At 40.6% G+C, this 21,612-nt stretch overlaps 1 protein-coding gene across 19 annotated transcripts in view; it reads left to right on the top strand.

Moving 5' to 3' along the window:
- Window positions 1-21,612, top strand: part of USP54 (ubiquitin specific peptidase 54) — a 152,351-nt gene that overhangs the window by 98,331 nt on the left and 32,408 nt on the right. For 13 of the 19 annotated variants that reach the window (XR_014295194.1, XR_014295195.1, XM_082634281.1 and 10 more), the window contains exons 4-14: window positions 9,172-9,306; window positions 10,866-10,979; window positions 11,119-11,201; window positions 11,626-11,731; window positions 11,844-11,990; window positions 13,882-14,031; window positions 15,977-16,145; window positions 17,484-17,654; window positions 20,105-20,236; window positions 20,406-20,786; window positions 21,042-21,273. Coding sequence is in view for 17 of the 19 variants with exons in the window: in XM_082634281.1 (XP_082490407.1) it covers window positions 9,172-9,306; window positions 10,866-10,979; window positions 11,119-11,201; window positions 11,626-11,731; window positions 11,844-11,990; window positions 13,882-14,031; window positions 15,977-16,145; window positions 17,484-17,654; window positions 20,105-20,236; window positions 20,406-20,786; window positions 21,042-21,273 (1,820 nt within the window). In the remaining 2 variants the exon portion in view is untranslated. The remainder of the gene's footprint in view (window positions 1-9,171; window positions 9,307-10,865; window positions 10,980-11,118; window positions 11,202-11,625; window positions 11,732-11,843; window positions 11,991-13,881; window positions 14,032-15,976; window positions 16,146-17,483; window positions 17,655-20,104; window positions 20,237-20,405; window positions 20,787-21,041; window positions 21,274-21,612) is intronic. The other 6 variants (XM_082634276.1, XM_082634278.1, XM_082634277.1 and 3 more) reach the window with 2 other exon arrangements.

Genomic DNA, 21,612 nt, shown 5'->3' with positions numbered 1-21,612 from the left:
CCGTTGCGGAGCACAGGCTCCGGACGCGCAGGCTCAGCGGCCATGGCTCACGGGCCCAGCCGCTCCGTGGCATGGGGGATCTTCCCGGACCGGGGCACGAACCCGTGTCCCCTGAATCGGCAGGCGGACTCTCAACCACTGCGCCACCAGGGAAGCCCCTGTTTGCATTCTTTAATGCTAAGTTTGATTTGTAAAATTCTGATTTCTTAGATTTTTTTTTAAAACAAGAGATTCTAAACTTGCTGAATTTGAAGTACTCTGCAAAACTTGCCAGTTCTTTATAAAGTCATAATTCTTTATGTTAGAGCATAATTGCTTATCTCTAGAACCTACTATTAAGGACAAAAAGAAACACAAACATGTTCCTCGATGAGTCAGAAGCTAGCCAACTTTCCCTTAATCTGATGTTTGGATGAAGGATTTGCCCTTCCAAGTCGGGCTGAAAGATATGTGTCCCTGCTCTCTCTCCAGTTGTTTACTTAAAATGCATTTACTACTGGCCTTATGTGAATACCTTTTGGGTCACATCTTCTTTAATATTTTTGTTTTTTTCTTCTGCTTTATGAACGTCTGCCAATAGTCCTGTGCCTCGTGATCTTCATTGGTACCATAGTATATGTTGCATCTAGTACTTTTTGGTGGTTTGTACACAATATTTATGATAATCCATTTCTTTTGGTCCTGTAAAATATACTGTTTTTTTTTTCTGTGTTACTTGACACTAAGTCCCTAAAGTAATTACAGCCTCAGAATCTTGTATGCAAATTATTAATGAAGAATTTGTGTTAGTTTGTCTTTCTGCTTACTTTGAACTGCAATGCCTTTCAATTCTGACTCAGCAAATAGAAGAGATTTGTGGGGGGCTTCCCTGGTGGCGCAGTGGTTAAGAGTCTGCCTGCCAATGCAGGGGACACCGGTTCGGGCCCTGGTCCGGGACGATCCCACATGCCGCGGAGCATCTGGGCCCGTGCACCACAACTATTGAAGCCCGCGCACCTAGAGCCCATGCTCTGCAGCAGGAGAGGCCACTGCAGTGAGAGGCCTGTGCACCGCAATGGAGAGTGGCCCCTGCTCACTCTGCAACTAGAGAAAGCCCGTGCACAGCAGTGAAGACCCAGCACAGCCCAAAAATAAATAAATGAAAACATAAATTTATTAAAAAAAGAGAGATTTGTGTGCTAATTACCCTGTCCCTTCTAAAATACCAAATTTATTCCCATCTAGTATTACTGAAAGATTTTTCCTGACCTAAACTGTTGTCATGCCTATAGCCCAGAGCTCTGATTTATTATTCATATTGAGTCTGCTCTTACACCCTGGCCCCCAGGGTATGACTTGACTTTGGTATTGGTTTATTTATTTATCTCTGTCCAGAGGAGGAAATCCGTCCTCTGTACTTAGTATGCCACAAAGATTTTGTTCTCCTTCCAGGGATTGTACTAGAGGCTTTACAGTGCCAGGATGTAGGACAGAGTGTTTTTTGTTATAGGCAAAGAAGAATGCTGCATTGATTGATTAAATCCAACAAACCTTCTCAATTAGTGATTTTTTTTTAAGGATGTTAGTATAAGGAATAAAAGCCAGGGAATGGTGGTGGTGATGGTGGTAGGTAGGGAGGAAATAGGTTTTTATATATAGGGGTTCTAGAATGTAACTCTGTACCTTTAGAGCAGTAAGACTGTTGTGAAGGGGCAGGAAAGTCTGTGTTCTGCTGATAGCTCACTTGTTAATTGGGGGGAAATATGAGAGTTCAGGGAACAAATCTCTCAATATTTTTTTATTGTGTACCATGTAGCTGTTCCTCTACTGGGGACCGAAGCATTAAACATATCGAGTAAAGTGGTATAAGGAATTAGTCTGGTCATTTTTTTGTAGACTGGAGGAATGGAAGGTTCTTCATTGTTCTATAGTCATGGCCACTATCAGAGAGGAGTAAACCCATTATCCTAGACTGGCTATTTATTTAAGCCAGGAAATTAGCTTTCTAGTATGTTACCTGGAAATTTTAGCTAGTAATAAATAGCCCTCACATAAGGAAGGTATGTCCTTATGTCTAATGCACCTATCCATTTGAATTGAACTTCCTTGTTCTGCTTATCTATGTGATATGAACATATTTGTGTGGTCTTTTGGTTAACCTTTCTTAAAGTTGTATTAGACTGTACCTAAATATTCTTCTTTTTTTTTTTTTTTGCGGTACGAGGGCCTCTCACCGCTGTGGCCTCTCCGGTTGCGGAGCACAGGCTCCGGACGCACAGGCTCAGCAGCCATGGCTCACGGGCCCAGCCGCTCCACGGCATGTGGGATCTTCCCGGACCAGGGCACGAACCCGTGTCCCCTGCATCGGCAGGTGGACTCTCAACCACTGTGCCACCAGGGAAGCCCTCTTCTTTTTTTTTAATTAATTTATTTTATTTTTGGCTGCCATGAGTCTTCGCTGCTGTGTGCGGGCTTTCTCTAGTTGCAGCGAGTGGGGGCTACTCTTCGTTGCGGTGCGCGGGCTTCTCATTGCGGTGGCTTCTTTTGTTGCGGAGCACGGGCTCTAGGCATGCAGGCTTCAGTAGTTATGGCTCGCGGGCTCTAGAGCGCAGGTTCAGTAGTTATGGCACACAGGCTTAGTTGCTCTGCATCATGTGGGATCTTCCTGGACCAGGGCTTGAACCCTTGTCCCCTGCATTGGCAGGCAGATTGTTAACCACTGCACCACCAGGGAAGCCCCGTACCTAAATATTCTTGACTAATTTAATCATTGACATAACTTGGATAGTATAAAACTCAGGCTCTTATCCTTTTTAAAATTCTGGAGTTCAGAATTTTACATGGTATTTCAAATAGAGGGGTATGACTACAAGGAAAAATATAGCAGATCATCATGATTCTTTTCAGAGTTTATGGCAGAACCTGAAACTTATACAATCTCAAAATCTTTGTGCATGTCCAGAAGGGTCCCCCTTTTTATTTCCCCTGTGGGGTAAGTGGCTATGATATTGATTCTTAAAATTTGATTTGAATACTGTTGGTAACCTTTAAGGTCCTACATTTCTGATCTTGGCAAAAATTCCAGAATGGCTGTTACATTTTTATAAATCTCAATATTAGTTTATGATTTCCCCCTAAAAGCAATACTATTCCCTGGTGAATTTGGCCTGTCTCTGTGTCTGTCTGTCCAGTGTCTTGAGGTCTTGTTGTTTCTATCTGTGTCTCTGCCTTTGTGTATGTGGGTGTCATTTTTGCATAGGCAGCAGGAATGCGTGTGAAAGGTAAGTTTATGATGGTCTTTTACTTCACCACTGTAAGTCCAAGGTATTGAGTTATAAATTGAATGCAAATAAAGCCCTAAACTCATGGGGAGATATGGTATTGGTAACTGAATTTAATTTAAAGGGACTGATATAGGATATGTGGGTAATTTTCTAATAAGGAAGTCCAGAAGGTAGCTATTTTAAGACATAAGGTTAAAGAATCCCAAGAGAGAAACTGGCCAGCTGTTCTCTGCTTTCTCTCCCTGGAGCAAGAATTCTGTTAAACTGACTGGATACCTTTTTCTGAGTGTGGTAATGGTATTATGGTTAAGTGTTGTTTTTTCAGTTTTATTGCGGTATAATTCACAAATAAAAATTGTGAGATTTAAGGCACACAACTTGATGTTTTGATATATACGTATATTGTGAAATGATCACTACAATCAAGCTAATTAACATAGCCATCACTTTACATAGGTACCTTTCCTTTTGTTTTGTTTTTACTGCATAAATGTCACTTCAGAATTGTCACTAAAGTTTTTATACTTAACAACTTTAATTTGAAGAACACATATTTGGTCAGCTCATAGACTACAAGCCTTGGGAGTTGCAGCTCACACTTGTCAGGGGAGATGTAATCACTGATTCTGTTATATCACAAAAAAATCACTGAACACTAGAGAAGGGGTTTGTTATATGGTTATGTTTTAAACAAAAAGGGTTCTTATTTTTTAGAGGCATATCCTGACATATTTACAGATGAATAATGTCTGGTATTTGTTTCAAAATGATCTGGGAGGAGGGGTAAGTGGGTGGGTGGTATATATGAAATGAGATTGGCCATAGGTCAGTAATGGTTGAGGATGGATGATAGGTACATGGGAATTTATTGTGCTATTTTGTCTACCCTTGTATATTTGAACTTTTTTGTAATAAAATGTTAAAAATCCAGTGTTACTGTTTTGGATGCCAAAATGGTAAATATTTCAATGTTCTTTCCCCTCTTGAAAGAAAACGTTCAACATTCTTTTGAACATACAAATCTAGGGTGAAAGTTCTATTTTCCAGCAGTCAGTGACTCTCAAGGAGTAGCTCCTTTATTTTCCTTTCAAAGGGTTGTGTTTACAAACAGGCTTGATTGGCCACATCTAGGTTTATGATTTATTTAGGTCTATGATTTACAGGAGGTGTGGAAAAAAAGGGATAGTTATGAAAGCCAAAATGATAGCTTTGGGAAGCTTAGATCAAGAAGAGAAACTCTAAGAATTGAGTTAGTAGTAGTGTATAACATGTGTCACGCCTTTGTAGAAGGTGTTGCTGGACACCTCTCAGGGATGAGTTGAACTGCTGACTGGGGCACTTTTCAAAGACCTTGGGCCCATAAAGCATCAAATTTAGTGACAGCCTTTTTCTTGACCCATATCTTCTCTACTCATGACTTCTTTCTGATGCAAAGCTAGGGAATTCTGAGAGAGAAATAGACAGCTGTTCCCTCCTTAAAGACAAAGTCTGTGTTTTAGGGGGAAAAACTTAAGCAACAGCTGCATTTGTAGTTGACAAAGCACAAAGACGTTCTGTCTTTATGGCACTTTTATCTTATTTACGTGGTTTTTACTAATCCAAATAATTATATGCTCCTGTGGGTAGAATTGTTTGCTACTTGATCCAAGAGAGGTGGATGGGGAAGCACCTGCTTGTAGTCATTAGTCTTGTTGCTTTTGCACTGCATCCAAGAAAATAGTTAACAAACAAAAAGTAATTTGCCTTTTCCTGAGAGTGAAAAGGAAGACCTCTTTGGTTTCACTCTGTGAAGAACAGCAGAGAGAAACCTCAAAGGTGGGTTTTTTTATTTATTGAGATGAAACCATCAGGGATCCCACAGGGGAAAATGATTCCTGGGTTTTGGTTCTTCCTGCCCTTTCTCCCTCTCTGCCATAAAACTCAGCAATTGGAAGAATACCAGTTTTTGTTCCTTATTGGTCCTACCACCTGTTCTTATTGCTGAACTAAATGTTCTTGGCTTTCTTTGGTGTGAACAGGATCTCCCTCTGGGAAAGGTGGGAGGAGGGTGAAAAAGGGGACAGGAGGAGGCCCATTCCTGCCTTGTGCTCATGTGAGAGGGACACACAGGGGTTAGTGTGCTGCCCTAACAGAGGGGCTTTGTGCTACAGCTTCTTCCAGAGCTGCGGCTCACAGATGCATGCTGGGCAGGCTCAGGCTGCGTCATCCCTGATACACTTGCTTCTTCCTAACAATGGCAGAGCAATACCAGTAACAATAATTAAAATATTGGATAAGAAAATAAAGAAGATGCAGGCAGAGGCTATTCTGAATACATTCAGGTACTCAGTGTGTGTGGAGAAAGCTGTTTGTAATTAAGAGGTTAAAAGAAGAGTAGCATGGAGATGATGCCACTGAACACGAGAGCCAGATCTGTTGTTGCATATCCACTATGTGTGCAGTCAGAGCTCTGACTTTAAGTCTTTCTTTTTCTGTGCTAAAACCCTTGTTATCTAGGTCATGGGAAATCTGCCTCTCTTGAATACAAGCAGCAGAATAGAGAAGAATTTCTTCCTTTGTACCTAGACCTTAGAAACTGGGTAGGTAGCTCAAGGTAGAAGGCTTTCTGACTCTCAAGGCCCTTCTTCATACATCAGTGTCAGGCAGTAACCTAAAATGAATCCCAAATAGAATGATTATAATAACAGTTAACACTTAGATAGCACTTTGATACGGTCAGACTTTAGTCTAAGATATAAGTAGAAAGATAGATAATTTATTTAATCCTCAAATAATCCTAGGAGGTAAATACTATTATTAATTCTCTTTTAGAAGAGGAAACTGAAGCATAGAGAAGTTAGGTAACTTGTCCAAGGTCATATAGATGGTAAGTAACAGGGCTGGGATTTTGAACCCAAATACTATGGTTCCAGAGTCCATACTCTTAACTATTACTCTATGCTATCTCTCAGTGTATCTCTGTCCTTCCTCAAACAGAGTTATCTGAACCACAGAACACAGAAAGTATTCTGAGTGACTATTTTCTTAATTCTCTCTAGGATGGTAACATAACTAGCACTATGCATAGCAGAGAAGTTAATTCATTAGGAACTGTTCATGCTTTAGAGTATTAATTCTTGAGGAAACCCAGTTGAGAGAGACTAGAGGGGCTGCAGTTTGCATTTGTTGTGTTTGTACAGAACTACCCTGAAACTAATTTTCCATTGGTTTGTCTTGGAACCGGTTTTAGACTCTGAACAAAGGACCAAACCTCATCCATCCCTTGCTCTAGAGGTAGAGCCTTTGTCAGCATTAATGTCTTACCATTAACAGTTGAGAAGAGTGGCAGGTTGGGATATGATAGTGGTCACCAAGTTTGCAAAGCTGAGGTGACTTCCCTTCAGCATATCATTAAGTGTTCAGATCACCATAAGTAGAAGCAGCCACTACTTCTTTTCCTACCTTCCTTTTCCTTTTTTCTTCACATTTCCCCAAGTTTCAAAATCCCATTGGTCACTTGGCAGATATCCATTTGCCCTCTGGGAGTGTTTAACTGTGGACCCAGACCTTTACTTTTGGTCTAGTTTAAGGAGTCACTGATAGACCTTCTTCCATTTCCAGCAACAAATTATGGAAGGCCTTGCTCTGTCTTTACCTGATCTTATAATAGACTTGTTAAAACTTTCTAGGTAACTCCAAACTAAAGTAATTGTAATAGATTTCCCCCCAGCCCCATGCTTATTAAGTAATACTAAATATGTTTTTCTGGTGCCGCCTCCTCCACATCATATGGAATTGTTTGTAGGGAAATAATAGCAGGGTTCACAGTAAATTGTTCTCAAGTTGCTGTAGGGATAGATGTTCAGTGTGTATGAGGTGGAATGATGCTAGGAAGAGAACAGAGGTCTCTTGAAATTAGCAGAACAAGGTTTAGTCCCATTTTACTTGAACCAGTTGTGTTACCTTAAGAAAAATTTTCACCTTTTCTAGGTGATTCTTTATCTGCTTAAAAAAGAGAAGGGAGTTCATATTTTCCCTTAATAAGATCTAACCATATAAAATCATTCATTCAAAACTAGTTGTTGATGGCCTACATGCCATTACTATTATAGATGCTGGGAGTGTAGCAAGGAATTAAAGGGGCAAAAATTTCTGTCTTCATATTCTAGAGAATACAGTTAGACAATAAATAAGTAATATACATGGTATGATTGCTGGTAAAAGTGCCAAAGGGAAAAATAAAACAAGTAAGGGTGGGAGGTTTAGAAAGAGTGGGTGGAGCTTGCAATTTTAAATAAAATGATCCAGAAATACTATACTGAGAAGGTAATATTTGGGTAAAAATCTGAAGGGAATGAGTGACTGAGCTACCACAAGTAAAACGTCAAGTAAAATGAGGACCAATAATTAGCCATTCTAGGTTGGTGGGACCTCCTATTCTATTCTTAGCTCACATAGGTAGGTTTATAAAAGTGATCTCATTTCTGGTCTCATTAGTAAGTCTGAAAGTAACCCTGGAATTTTTTTATATGAATAAATTACTAATGAGGATTTCAAGCCGGTGACATTCTTTGGCATGTTGACATGTAACTCATCGTTGGGTGAGTTGTTTATCTGGGTGGTTTAGTGTGGATCTGGGCCATGTGATGTCAAGGAGCACATTCTAAAATCTCTGTGCGGAGGGTCCAATACCTCTTGAGAAGGACACCACAAAGCAGGTGCCACTTGTTGCCACTCTTTGTTTCCATTCTCTGGATATCACATTCATCATTGTTTCAGATATAGGTAAAGATGGAGAAGATAGATACATTTAGTTATACCAAAATAAAACACTGCTGTGCTTGAAAGATACCAGAAGACTAGAAGAAGGTATTTGCTGCAAGTAGTACTCACAGAAGACCCAGAAGAACTAAACGTAGTTAGAAAGACTAAAATTAACCAGTCTGACTGTATTAATTGCTGACAAGGATATGGGGAAATTTATTTATATTCATGCACTGGTAGAAGTTTAAGTTGGCACAGCCTCTTTACAATAGCAAAAAATTGGAGACTATTAAAATATCTGTCAATAAAGAAATGGATAAATAGATGTGATGTAGTAACATGATATAATACTATACAAATGGATAAATAGATGTGATGTAGTAACATGATATAATACTATACAGCAGGGGAAAAGGATGAAATATATGGGTAACCTCAAAAAGAATGCTGAATTTTTTAAAAAAGTAAAATTCAGTGTGATACTTTTTACATAAACAAAAGACACATACACACAAGCGTACTATGTATTATTGAGGGTTATATACATACACACACACATACAAATATATGTAAGAGTATTATAAACAGAAGATTGTGCAACAAACTCATAGTGAGTGGCTGGTCTTAAAGGGGACTTTAGCTTTATCTGTAGATTGGAAGTAAACATTATAGAATGTTTATTTCTTAGTGTTAGACACGTAGGTATTTGTTATATTATTCTTTTTACTTTTGGGTAATTTTATAGTAGCTAAACAATTTAAAAGAAGGGCCAAGTTTCATACAATGTGCCCCCAGAGAATAATTTACCAATTCAGTGACATATAATTTATCTTTATTTGTTGTAGACCATCTACCTCTTTCTATATCAGAGGAAATGAGGTAACTGCATTGCATTAACTCATGACAACAGTCTCTCCTAATGAGTCCTTGATGGTATCACACTCAGATGGAAGAGTAAGGATCCTTATTAGCACACATCATGCTCTTTATTATGAGTCTCTTTTTTTTTTTACTTTTTTCTAACTAACTGCAAGCATATCAACTCATTCAAAGTACATTTGGCTCCATAGCTGTAAGCATGGAGATCCTAGCATGACAGACTGGGATGCATAGAAGCTCAGTAACAGCATTGTGCCTTTCCCCTTGTCTAACCTCTTCCCTACAGGGAATCTTTAACCAGTTTCAGTGCAGTACTGAAAAAGTGCTTCCATCTGACACTCTCCGCAGTGCTCTGGCAAAGACTTTTCAGGATGAACAGCGTTTCCAGCTGGGAATTATGGATGATGCTGCGGAGTGCTTTGTAAGTACTGGCCTCTGGCCCTCTTTGATATGGGGTGAGACTGTGGATGGTCTCCATCAGGGACTGGCTACTTTACTGTGCTCCTGGTCTCTACAGTTATAACTAGGAATTTCCCTAGTTTCTATAAGTTGTTTCTGCTCATAAAGTATGAATTGCCTAGTGGGTTTATTCTTTTTTCTTCAGGCTTAGGGTAGTTTTGTGCTTGCCATCGCACAGAACAGTAGCTCTCACCTTCAGAGGAGACAAGGCCCATTAAAATACAATTTTCTGGGCCCAACTCCCTTGAGTTTCTGTTTCAGTAGGTCTGGAGTGGGTCCCAAGAATATCTCTAACAAGTTCCTAGGTGATGCTAACACTGATGCTGCTGGTCTGGGGACCACAGTTTGAGAACTCCTACATACTAAAGATAATTAAACAGAGAATAGCTGAGTCCTTAGCACAAGTGTGATGTGCTATGTAGATGGCTACTTTGCTCCCAGTGACTTTTAGTAGAGGACCCTAACTCTTCTCAACTCTGGGTTCTATTCATCAACCTTCAAAAGACTCTATGCAACCATTAAACAATCTGAGTGATATACATCCTACTATAGGGTAAAATATAGGCCAAAATCAGGGGTGCCCCTGAGAAACTGGATCACTGATTTATTGCTGGTAGGAATGAACAATGGTATAGCCACTCTGGAAAACACTTTGGCAGTTTCTTAAAAAACTAAACTTGCAAACCACCATATCATTCAGCAGTTAGATTCCTGTATGTGAATCCCAGAGAGATGAAAACATACGTTCATACAAAAACCTGTACATGAATGTTCAGAGAAGCTTTTTTTGTGATAGCCCCAAAGCAAAAAAGCCCAGATGCTTTTAATGGGTAGGTGGTGAAACAAACTGGGGTACTTCTATATCAGGGAATACTGTGCAGCAATAAAAAGGAATGAACTGTTGATTTATGTAACAAGTTGAATGATCTAAAGGGAGTAACAATGAGTGAAAAACGCAGCATCAATAGGTTATGTACTAAATGATCTCATTTATTTAACATTCTTGAAATAATAAAATTATAGAGATGGGACAACATGTTAGTGGTTGCTAAGGGTTAGGGTTGGAATTGAGTGGGTAAAGTTTTAAAGGAATAGCAGAAGGGAGCTTTGTGGCGATGAAAGAGTTTTATATCTTAATTGTGGGGGTGTTTACATGACTATACATGTGATAAAGTTGCATGGAGCTACACATACATGCAAATGAATGTATGTAAAACTGGTGAAATCTGAATAAACTCTGTGGATTTTATTGATGTCCATTTGCTGGTTTGGATATTGTACTATAGTTATGTAACATGTCACCTGTGGAGGTAACTGGGTGAAGGGTACATGGACCTCCTGTATAATTTTTTTGAAATTTTCTGTGAATTTATAATTATTTCAAATTAAAAATTTAAAAGAAAATCAGAGGTATTCCTCCCTTCAAGGAGGATTGCTGTTTCTCTGAGTAAACTGCCAACAAATTTGTACTTTTGTTTGTTAAATATTGTCTACGTACTGCTTTTTGTCCTTCCCTATTAGGAAAACCTCCTGATGAGGATTCACTTCCACATTGCTGATGAAACCAAAGAGGACATATGCACTGCCCAACACTGCATCTCCCACCAGAAATTTGCAATGACATTGTTTGAGCAGGTGAACCTTATTTCTATTCCCATCACTTCTTAGACCTTTTCTTCAAGAACACTTTATGCTAGGATGTAGGATGTCAAATGGGTGCCAAAACAGTTAATGACTGTGGCTGCTGGTTTTGCTTTTTTCTCCCCGGGCTTAGTGTGTATGTACCAGCTGTGGCGCCACTTCTGATCCGCTGCCTTTCATCCAGATGGTGCATTATATCTCCACTACTTCCCTTTGGTGAGTGTTATAGGGTTCTCTGTTTGTATACTTAGGCAATCCTTCAGTTGACTGGGTTTTAACTGAAGGCACCCGAATAGCTTGTATCCTTATTGCTGAGTATTTGCTGTATTGTAGGAACTCAGAACAGTAATTTTAAAATAACCTCTGTTCTCCTTCTTTCCTCTCCCATCTGTCCTCTTTTCTTAGTCTCAAGTTCTGGCGAGCAGAGTGAGAGGAGGAATGGGGATTCTATGAGCATCGGATTTGGGGACAGGCAGGCACACTTACTCTGTGGGATACTGAGGCTGGTCAGGATGAGGGGCTTTGGCATAGTGGGCAGAGGAAGAAAGTCAAACATGTGAGTTAGGAATTTGCATGAATGCTTTAGCTATAACCCTGTACAACTCCCAACATCATCCCCCTTCAATTCCCCATCTCGAAGCAATCAGGCTATTTGTATGCTGGAAAGACGAGAAAAACCCTCACCAAGCATGTTTGGTGAGCTGCTGCAGAATGCCAGCACCATGGGGGATCTGCGGAACTGCCCGGTGAGTTAAGTGAGGGGTGGGGTTCAGAGTGGGGAGGGAAACCCTGAGATCAGTGGAATTGAGGCAGAGTCAGTGGGCAACATTTCTCACTAGCATCATATATGTATTTCAGAGCAACTGTGGAGAGAGGATTCGGATTCGCCGTGTGTTGATGAACGCTCCACAGATTATCACGATTGGGCTGGTATGGGACTCGGACCACTCAGACTTGGCAGAGGATGTCATTCACAGCCTGGGCACCTGCCTTAAGCTGGGTGATGTGAGTGTTAGTTACCTTTATCTCTCACTTGGAGTTCTTGTAACTTACTATTGCTCAAGGGCAGTGAACTCTGAACACAAAGGTATATCCTAAATGACAAATATTAAAGAGTTTTGAAAATATATATTGTGTGTATCTGTACACATACATGTGCGTACATGTACATGCTCACATACCTCCTGCGCATAGTTGGCAAAGGCTTTTTGGAAGATATGGGATGATCTTGGCCTTGAAAGACAGGATGGGCAGAGCTTAGCTACTGATAAAAATCAAGTAATTCATAGAGTTATATGCTCTACTTATCATTAGTTAATACCAGTGTAGAATAGGGAAGTGTATTCAACCATGGGAGGTAGTAAGGTCAAAGAAGTGAGCAGTCCTGACTAGTTCTGCTACGGGAGGTGAAGGAGGTAGAAGTTGATGACATGAGTCCTAGAATATTAAATTCATGGTAGGAACCAACATCTGCTGAGAAGGTAATGAAGTGGCTTGGAAGAGCATTCTAGTGGAAACAGACTTCAGACGTGGGCTGTTTACCTTATCAGTGGCATACCCTAGTATAGGTACAGCCAGGGTTTTCCTTCAGTTCAAGAGAAGAGCCAGAAAGTCTGTGGTTTCCTTTTTACTGGTTTCCCTCTGGGATGGTCCTGTGACTAAGGAGATCCCTTGTTGTTTTTTAATGTCATTAAGTCATGGTTGAGAATAAGTGAACCATCTGGGATCTTACTTTACGTCTCCTTGCCAAGGAGTCTCTGACATAGTAGGCTATGCACAATAAAAGATCATTTTTCTAGATTTCTATAGCCTACATATTCTGTTCTGTTCTAGCTTTATTTTATTTTTATTATTTTTTTGGTGTTACGCGGGCCTCTCACCGCTGCGGCCTCTCCCGTTGCGGAGCACAGGCTCCGGACGCGCAGGCCCAGCGGCCATGACTCACAGGCCCAGCCGCTCCGCGGCATGTGGGATCTTCCCGGACCGGGACACGAACCCGTGTCCCCTGCATCGGCAGGTGGACTCTCAACCACTGCGCCACCAGGGAAGCCCCTAGCTTTATTTTTATGATTGATTTTTCAACCAAACACATTCCTAAAGGCAAGAGTACTTGCCTTCAAATATTTTGTATGTCTCTTAACACTTAGGACAGCGCTAGATATCTAGGAATTGAAATGTTGGTAACCAGTATGGTGGGATTGCTCCCCCTAAGGGCTTTCTTACCTTCTACTTAGGGTCTCAACAGGAAATTTATATTTGTGGCCCCAGCTGATAAATAACCTTTGAAACTTGAGAATGTTTTGTTTTTGTTTTATTTATTTTTTAACATTCCTGGCTCATATTAGAATAGGCCCCAGCAAGAAAATATTATTAAAAGGTATAAAGAGGACTTCCCTGGTGGTGCAGTGGTTAAGAATCCGCCTGCCAATTCAGGGGACACAGGTTCGATCCCTGGTCCAGAAAGATCCCACATGCCGTGGAGCAACTAAGCCCGTGCGCCACAACTACTGAGCCTGTGCTCTGGAGCCCGCATGCCACAACTGCTGAAGCTCACTCACCTAGAGCTCGTGCTTCACAACAAGAGAAGCCACCGCAATGAGAAGCCCACACACTGCAACAAAGAGTAGCCCCCACTCGCCGCAGTTTGAATGAATGAATGAATAAATAAATAAAATAAAAGTTATGAAGAAACATCACCACGTTACCAGTTTGGCCACTATCTCTCTGATATTTCGCTAAAATTTTGCCTTTTTAGGTTCATTTCTGATGATAAATATGGATTAGCAAAAGGAGAAGCAAGTCAGTACCTTAATTAAGAAATGATGGAGTCTGCTGAGAGATGATGTGAGAGGGCTGAGTATGTGACTGTTCTTTCCTTTCTCCTCTTTCCCCACAGCTGTTTTTCAGAGTGACAGATGACCGGGCCAAGCAGTCTGAACTGTACTTAGTAGGAATGATCTGTTACTACGGCAAACATTATTCTACATTCTTTTTCCAAACAAAGATCCGCAAATGGATGTATTTTGATGATGCTCACGTCAAGGAGGTAGGAATATTCAAGTCCTTCTTGACGTGTTTGGTGAATGGAACAAAAAACTATGGACAATTACTTGTCTTCAGTGTTTCATTTTCATAATTTTAGTGTCTGTCTGCCTATCTATTGAATTTATGAGAGTGTCAGTCTTCTCTTCCCCAACAGACCAAGTTCTTGAGGACAGGATCAATTTATCTTCTATTATTTTCTCTGAATCACCTCACTAGCATTCAGAACCATTCTGAATTTATAGTTGAAAGGGCTTTTTAAAAAATGTGTTAATTCGTTGATTTGAGCGAGAACAATCTAATGCCTCAAATTAGGTTATAAGCTTAGCACAGAGTTCAGAATTCCAAATCTTGTAATTAACAGTGGGTAATACTTTGTCCCAGGGCTGCTATAAATTATTCTCTGATTGTTATCTCCCTGAAGTACTCTATCACGGATTAATGTATTTTGGGGATAGTGTAGAGAAAATAAGGCTATAATGATATTTAAAGCTGGGAATTTGGTACTATCTAAACCACAGAGTGTGTGGCTGAAGTAGTTTAGGTGATCTGTGTGAGTGAGGAAGCCTCTTGTGATAAGGTTAGCAGCTAGGAGACTGCTGACTATAATCTACACCAACCCATGGGCCTTACGTAGTGTCCTCTACAAATAGTAAAGTCTTTGTTAAATTCCCTGATTCTCTTCTTCATCTCTTTTTTACTGTTGTAATCTTGGGCAACTTATGTAAATTCTTTGAGCTTTAGGTTTTTCATTTGAAAAATAATACCTGCCTTATAAAATATTAAATCAGATTTGTATGTAAAAAGCATATAAATGTTTCAGTTAAAATGATAAATCAGTTATAAATTTACTGAACGTCTATTATGAAATAAACACTGTGCCAGTGGTCTGACTCCAAGACCACACCATCTAAGAATGTGACTGGATCAAACTTAAAAGAGAGTGAGTTTGGGGATTTGATTGGATTGTTGTTTCCATGGCTATTCTGTCACTTTTTTCCACTGCCATGGCAGCACTGAATCCAGCACAAAGCTAAGGCTGAGAGGTTCAGCTGTATATTCTACGCAGTTTGATATTTTATGTCCTGCCTTGTGTGAACTCTGAGACGGAATGTCACTTATTTTCAGGCAGTCTGTGAGAGAGTTTCTGTCTGCTCTTTAGCTTCATGAAGGTGATTTTAATATTTAGGAGAAAATTATAGAAATGCAAATTTCAAACAAGGGCTTTTATTTGATGTCTGTGAAAAGAAATTCATCACCAAGTCAACTGAAGTCCCCTCACATAGCATATTCAGCTTTGAGAACTTTTATTCATACTTCATAATTGAATTGATGTTTCACAGGAATAAAAGTAATTTTATTCATCATTCCTATCTCTTATAGGGTTTTAGTGCTTTCTAAAAGGATTTCATTAAAAAAGACTTAACAAAAAATTCATTGGGGGCTTCCCTGGTGGCGCAGTGGTTGAGAGTCCGCCTGCCGATGCAGGGGACACGGGTTCGTGCCCCGGTCCGGGAAGATCCCACATGCCGCGGAGCGGCGGGGCCCGTGAGCCATGGCCGCTAAGCCTGCGCGTCCGGAGCCTGTGCTCTGCAACGGGAGAGACCACAACAATGAGAGGCCCGCGTACCGCAAAAAAAAAAAAAAATTCATTGGGACTTCCCTGGAGGTCCAGTGGTTAAGACTCCGCACTTTCACTGCAGGGGACGTGGGTTTGATCCTGGTTGGGGAACTAAGATCCTATATGCTGTGTGGCGCAGCCAAAAATTAAAAAAAAAAAAAAAAAAAAGCATTAAGTTTAGGTCCAAGATCTCTTTTGTTGTTTCTTTACCCAGTTCTTGTCTTTTCATCTCTTTTATTTTCTTTAGAAAAATAGAGTAGAAAGATATGTGTTGAATTATGAATATGAAGTATAATTGTCATGCTTTTTCTGGTTGTTTCTGGTTCAGATTGGGCCCAAATGGAAGGATGTGGTGACCAAATGCATCAAGGGACATTATCAGCCTTTGCTGCTGCTTTATGCAGACCCCCAGGGTACCCCAGTGTCCACCCAGGACCTGCCCCCTCAAGTTGAGTTCCAGTCGTACAGCAGGACGTGCTATGATAGTGAAGATTCAGGTGAGCAGCCTAGCTCTTTACTTCTCCCTCCCCACTCCAATGTGATGACTGGACAGTAGTGTCTCACAGTCATGAGCCTAGCCCTTAACCTAGCTTGGAGAAAGAGGATTCATCAGAGATAAGAAAGAAGTACCAACTAATGCTGAAGCCCAAGTTTTGCCAGGCTTTGTTTCCTTCAGTGTTTAGGAATGTATTGTCTAGATCACCTGGCCCCGTTTCAAAAATGAGAAGGAAATTATGTTCATTTAGACTGAGGTATTAAGTTTGTGAGGGAAACCTCACTATTTAACCTTCTAATATTGCTAAGATGACTCATTCTTACTAGCAATTTAACAGTGACTTGAGTTGTTAAGACGCAGAAAATGATATGAGTTACTACAAAGCTCGTCATTTTGTTTGGGATGAGAGATGTTTGTTTTAAAATGCCAAGTGTGGTAGCAATATTCCTTAGCTTATGAATCAGCTGTTCACTTCTAATTCAGTTATTTGGAACTTAAATCATGTTTTCCTGTAGAAACAGTTGCAGCTTTATTACTAAAGTCTCAGGCTATCCCTCAGAAACTCATCCTATAATAGAAATACAACCCTAATGGTTTTGGCTTGATTCCTAAAAGGAGGAAAAAGTAATACTCTTTTCCTCTTCTGGATCTAAGGCTGGCTGGCCCTGAGTATAATTTTGAAAGAGAAGATACTTGTCTTTGGAATCTTTTCCCCTCCCTTTTGTACCTCCCTCCTGTTTGGTATGTTCTTCCCACCCTTGTGCCCCACCCAGACCTGCTCTGCTTCTTCTCCCTTCAGTCAAACACCCATTTACACTGTTGTGCTTATCTCAGCTGGGTGTTCAGAGGAAAGTAGTCTAATTGAACTAATTCACACCAAAGTATAAATAACTGCCCCATAATGTCTCATAGATATTAAAAATGCTTTTAAATTTTTAAAAGTGACTTTTCTGGCAGTATAGGAGAAAAATTATGGGATAGGGAAACAACTGGTTATGTGTGCCAGGTTGGCATGGGACTTGCCATCTAAGTAGATCTTACTTTTCACAACTTTTTCCTTTCTTCTACTTTTCCCCCTGTAGGTTTTCTAAAAGCCCCACAGTTTTTCACAATGGCAGGCAAAGGGAGGGCTTCAGCAAGGTAGGGGCAGGAGTGGAAGGAATTGTGTGTCTGGGTTATCTGAAGTTGGGTGTTGGGAAGAACGGCTCTGGTATATCCTTCTCACCCTTCCATTTAGGAAGTTCTTACCTTGTGAACCTTTGTTGCCATCCAGCTCTTCGCCCCCTCTCTATCACTGTCCTCTCTTTCCTCACCTTTGCATGTCTCCTCCTTCCCTCAGGGAGGGAGCCCTCCATCTCAAGTGATACTCGAACAGATTCCTCAACGGAGAGCTATCCCTACAAGCACTCCCACCATGAGTCTGTGGTCAGTCACTTCTCTTCTGATTCTCAGGGAACAGTCATCTATAATGTGGAGAACGATTCCACGTCTCAGAGCAGTCGGGACACAGGTAGGGACTTATACAGTGGACCCTGCTTGCCTGATTCAGTTCTGCATAGAGGGTCTCCCAAGAAAAAGAAACTGGGGCAAGTCAGAAATGTTTGTCATGCAAAAGGGGAAGTGCACAGAACTTGGGTAATTGAGAGGGATGAAAGAAAGCAACTCACTTCTGAATGAATGATGATGTTCCTGTCAACAGCAGCCTATCAGTAAGGACAATTGTAATGTGATTATTTATTCTGAACTCTTTTTCTGAAGGCTTTTTTCCTTCTGTGCTCTTGATCCCTGTCATTCTCATAGTGCCCCATTAAACCTTGTGGTCTTGCACCTCATTTCCTTCTCATGCCAGGCTTTGTTTCAAAGCCCTGAAGGGCTTTGAGAGAAGGGGCATATTTATGGATGGGGAAACCTGCTCATCACCTTGCTGGTCTTCCTGAAGGACAGAGAAATAAAAGGATGGAAAGCTAGCCTGTTTGTTATTGTGAGTTCCATGCAGAGAACGTTCTTGAATTGTTCTTTTAATCTACAGAAGATTGTGCCTGTGTCAGTGGAAGAAATCATTACAGGGCACAAAAGGAAGAACAGTAAGTGACTGACTGCTGAGATGAAAAGTTCATCACCTAAGGCATAGAACAGTGCCCACACTCTTAGAGACTTGGGAATTAGTGATCCCATGGCTTCAGATTGGTGGTTTACATCCTGTGCATGCCCTTTAAAAAAAAGAGAGAGAGAATTTCAAACATATTCAAAAGCATACAGAATAGTATACAGCCCCTTCATGTACCCATCACCTAGTTTCAATAATTATAACTCATGGTCAATCTAGTTTTATCTGTACCTCTGCCCACTTCCCCTACTCATGGATTATTTTGAAGCAAATCCCAGACATTATATCACCTTTTCCATAAATATTTTAGTATGTATCTCTAAAAGAATCATTTTTTAAATTAATAGCTTCTTAAAACCACTAAATAACCAATGAGCGTTCAAATATCCTATTATCTCATAAATGTCATATTTTTTAATGGTTGGTTTGTTTTTGACTCAGAATCCAAATGAGGTCTACACATTGTGATGGGTTAATAAGTCTTTTACACTTCCTTTAATCTGTAGGTTTTGCCTCTGTTTCTTCCTTTCTATTTATTGTTGAAGAACTAGGTAGTTTGTGCTGTAGTTTTCCCACATTTTAAATTTTGCTGATTGTGTCTGTATGGTAAACTGTAGCGTGTTTCTCTGTCCTCTGTATTTTTTATAAATTGCTAGTTGGATCTAGTGGTTTGGTTGGATTCATGTTGGATTTCTTTTGATGACTATTGCATAGATGACTACTGCAAAGTGTGATTTTTTTAGATTGTATTTCTGAAACTGTGAAACAGGGAGAAACCAAGTCACAGGATAAATAAGGAGAGTCAGGTTTTTTAAAGGGTTTGTGAATGGCTGGGAGTGGGGGAGCATGCCCATTGGTTTTTACATTTGTGGATTTAGTTGTTCCAACTGATAAGTCTTTCTTATGGGCCCAGAGATAGCAAATGATTAGATAAAAGCAATAAGAGATTGCGTTGGTAATTGAAAATATGTAGCCATATCATTGCATATCATACCTGAATATGTACAAGGATTTTCATAAATAACATATGAAAGCAAATTTCTGCTAGCTCTCAGATATTTGAGAACCCTAGGGGATTTCCTATAAGCCTATATTCCAATTTAATTCAGTTGCTTAATTCACCTTTGGCCTCCAGCAGCTTAGATGATTATATCCTTTAGAATCTGACCTTTGCTGTTGTCAGATCATACTTATACATTCACATACTGTGGGCGTGAAGTATGGCAAGTTACATAAAAGAGCCCAGATCTCCTGGGTTTCCCGGTGATTAGTATTGAGGAACTATGAAGTGTAATCTCTGGGCGAAGTCAAGTTTGGTAAAGCATGGGTTATGGCTGGGAATGGGAATTATTCAAAGTTCAGATGTCCTTTGGAATGATTCACATTTAAGGAATGTTTAGAACTGGGTCTTAAAGCCATATACAATCAATCAGAGCTCTTGTGGGCAAAGACTGGGGCACCTAGGATAATACCAGATGTAATAAAAATTAAACTTCACTCGGTATGTGTTGCTACCATGATATTCTTATATAATCTTTAAAACTTTTGCCTTTTAAAAACTACCAAGTAATGTGTCCATCTGGGTCACTGGGAAGGATTATGAGTGGGATCGAGATTGGTAATTGCTCAGGAGACATTGTAAAGTTGGAAGTTCCCACTAAATACTTGCGCTTTTCTGCCTTTATCTATTGAGAGATTCCTGCTACACTTAAATCACATAGTCGTGGCCTCTACAGCTTCCGATCCACTAAGTTTGTGGTACTGCCATGAATCCCAAAGGGAGAGTAGGTTCTCTGAAGGATGGAGGTCAGTCTCAGATACCAGCTTACCCCCATTTCCTTGTTTTTTTTCAGGACACCTGACTGATAGTGAATGTAATCAGAAACTCCCATCCAAGAAAGGGTCACTGATAGAGCGCAAGAGGAGCTCTGGCCGGGTCAGGAGGAAAGGCGATGAGCTTCAGGCCTCAGGGTACCACAGTGAAGGCAAGCCCCCCTGCATAGTTTCTCTTTCTTTATTCACTCTGTCACACTCACACTCCAACTGTGGCTTCTCCTGTCTGCTCAAAGGCCTTTCATTCTTTTTCAACTCTGGGGTCTGGGTGCCCGTGATGACTTTAAACATTTACAGTTGTTTCATCCTTTGTGTTTTTAGGAGAAACACTGAAAGAGAAACAGGCTCCTAGGAATGCCTCCAAATCATCCAGCAGCACCAACAGGCTAAGGGATTTTAAAGAGACAGTCAGCAATATTATCCATAACAGACCATCCCTGGTTTCTCAGACCAACCTAGGATCTCCCTGTGGGGGCAGGGGAGGAGACCAGACTGACAAAAAACCTCCTCGGAACCTGCCTTTACACTCTCGTGACTGGGAAGTAGAGAGTACCAGCAGTGAGTCAAAATCCAGTTCTTCTAGCAAGTATCGTCCAACATGGAGACCCAAACGGGAGTCTCTCAATATTGACAGTATCTTTAGTAAGGACAGAAGGAAGCACGGTGGCTATACGCAGCTTAGCCCCTTTTCTGAGGATTCAGGTAAGGAGCTAATTAGGGAAGAATTGAGCTTTTGAATAAAGTTGTTTTTTGTATTTAAAAAAAAACCTGGGTTTTCTGGTAGACTTGGCAAGGTGCACTTTTACCTTGAAGGGTAAAAATTTTACCCTCATGGGTCGCCTTTTGGGGATATGAGTTGAGTGAATGAGTAGCTAGAGGGAAGGGTTAGTTATATCTTCGTTTGAGGCAGATGCTAAATCTACCTCCTTTTCCATACTTGTCGTTTCACTGGGATAGCTAAAGAATTTACACCAGATGAAATAAGCAAGCCACCTGCTTACGACATTAAGACTGGCGGACCAAGACCCCAGTACAAGATCTGGGGCCCATTACGGCCAGGCTGTCACCTTTTAGAGCAGCACCCTCGCCTAATCCAGCGAATGGAATCTGGCTATGAGAGCAGTGAGAGGAACAGCAGCAGCCCTGTCAGCCTGGATGCAGCCCTGCCTGAGAGCTCGAATGTCTGCAGGTATTGTTTGGCCTTTGAATAGCTGCATTGTCCCTTGCCGAAATGTGAGCCACCAAGAGGCTTTTTAACTCAGACAAGTGAAGAGATGGACTTTGTTACCGTCTTGTGGGCAAGCAAAATGTGCTCGATCAACTTTCTATGGCAACAGTACCCTCTGCTGGGAGAAGCAGCAAAGACATTTGAGAAAGGAGAGGCAACTTTTAAAGTATTATATATAAAATAATTGTTTAGTAAATAACTTTTATTGAAAGAATGAGTTAGTGAACCAAAACTTACATAGTTCTACGATCAGAGAGAAAACCCAATTTTTATTTATTCTTGCCTTTTATATTAGGCTTT

This window comes from Mesoplodon mirus (assembly GCF_964341445.2).
Source record: "Mesoplodon mirus genome assembly, chromosome: 2".
Lineage (NCBI taxonomy): Eukaryota > Metazoa > Chordata > Mammalia > Artiodactyla > Ziphiidae > Mesoplodon > Mesoplodon mirus.
This window is presented reverse-complemented; position numbering and strand designations above follow the sequence as displayed.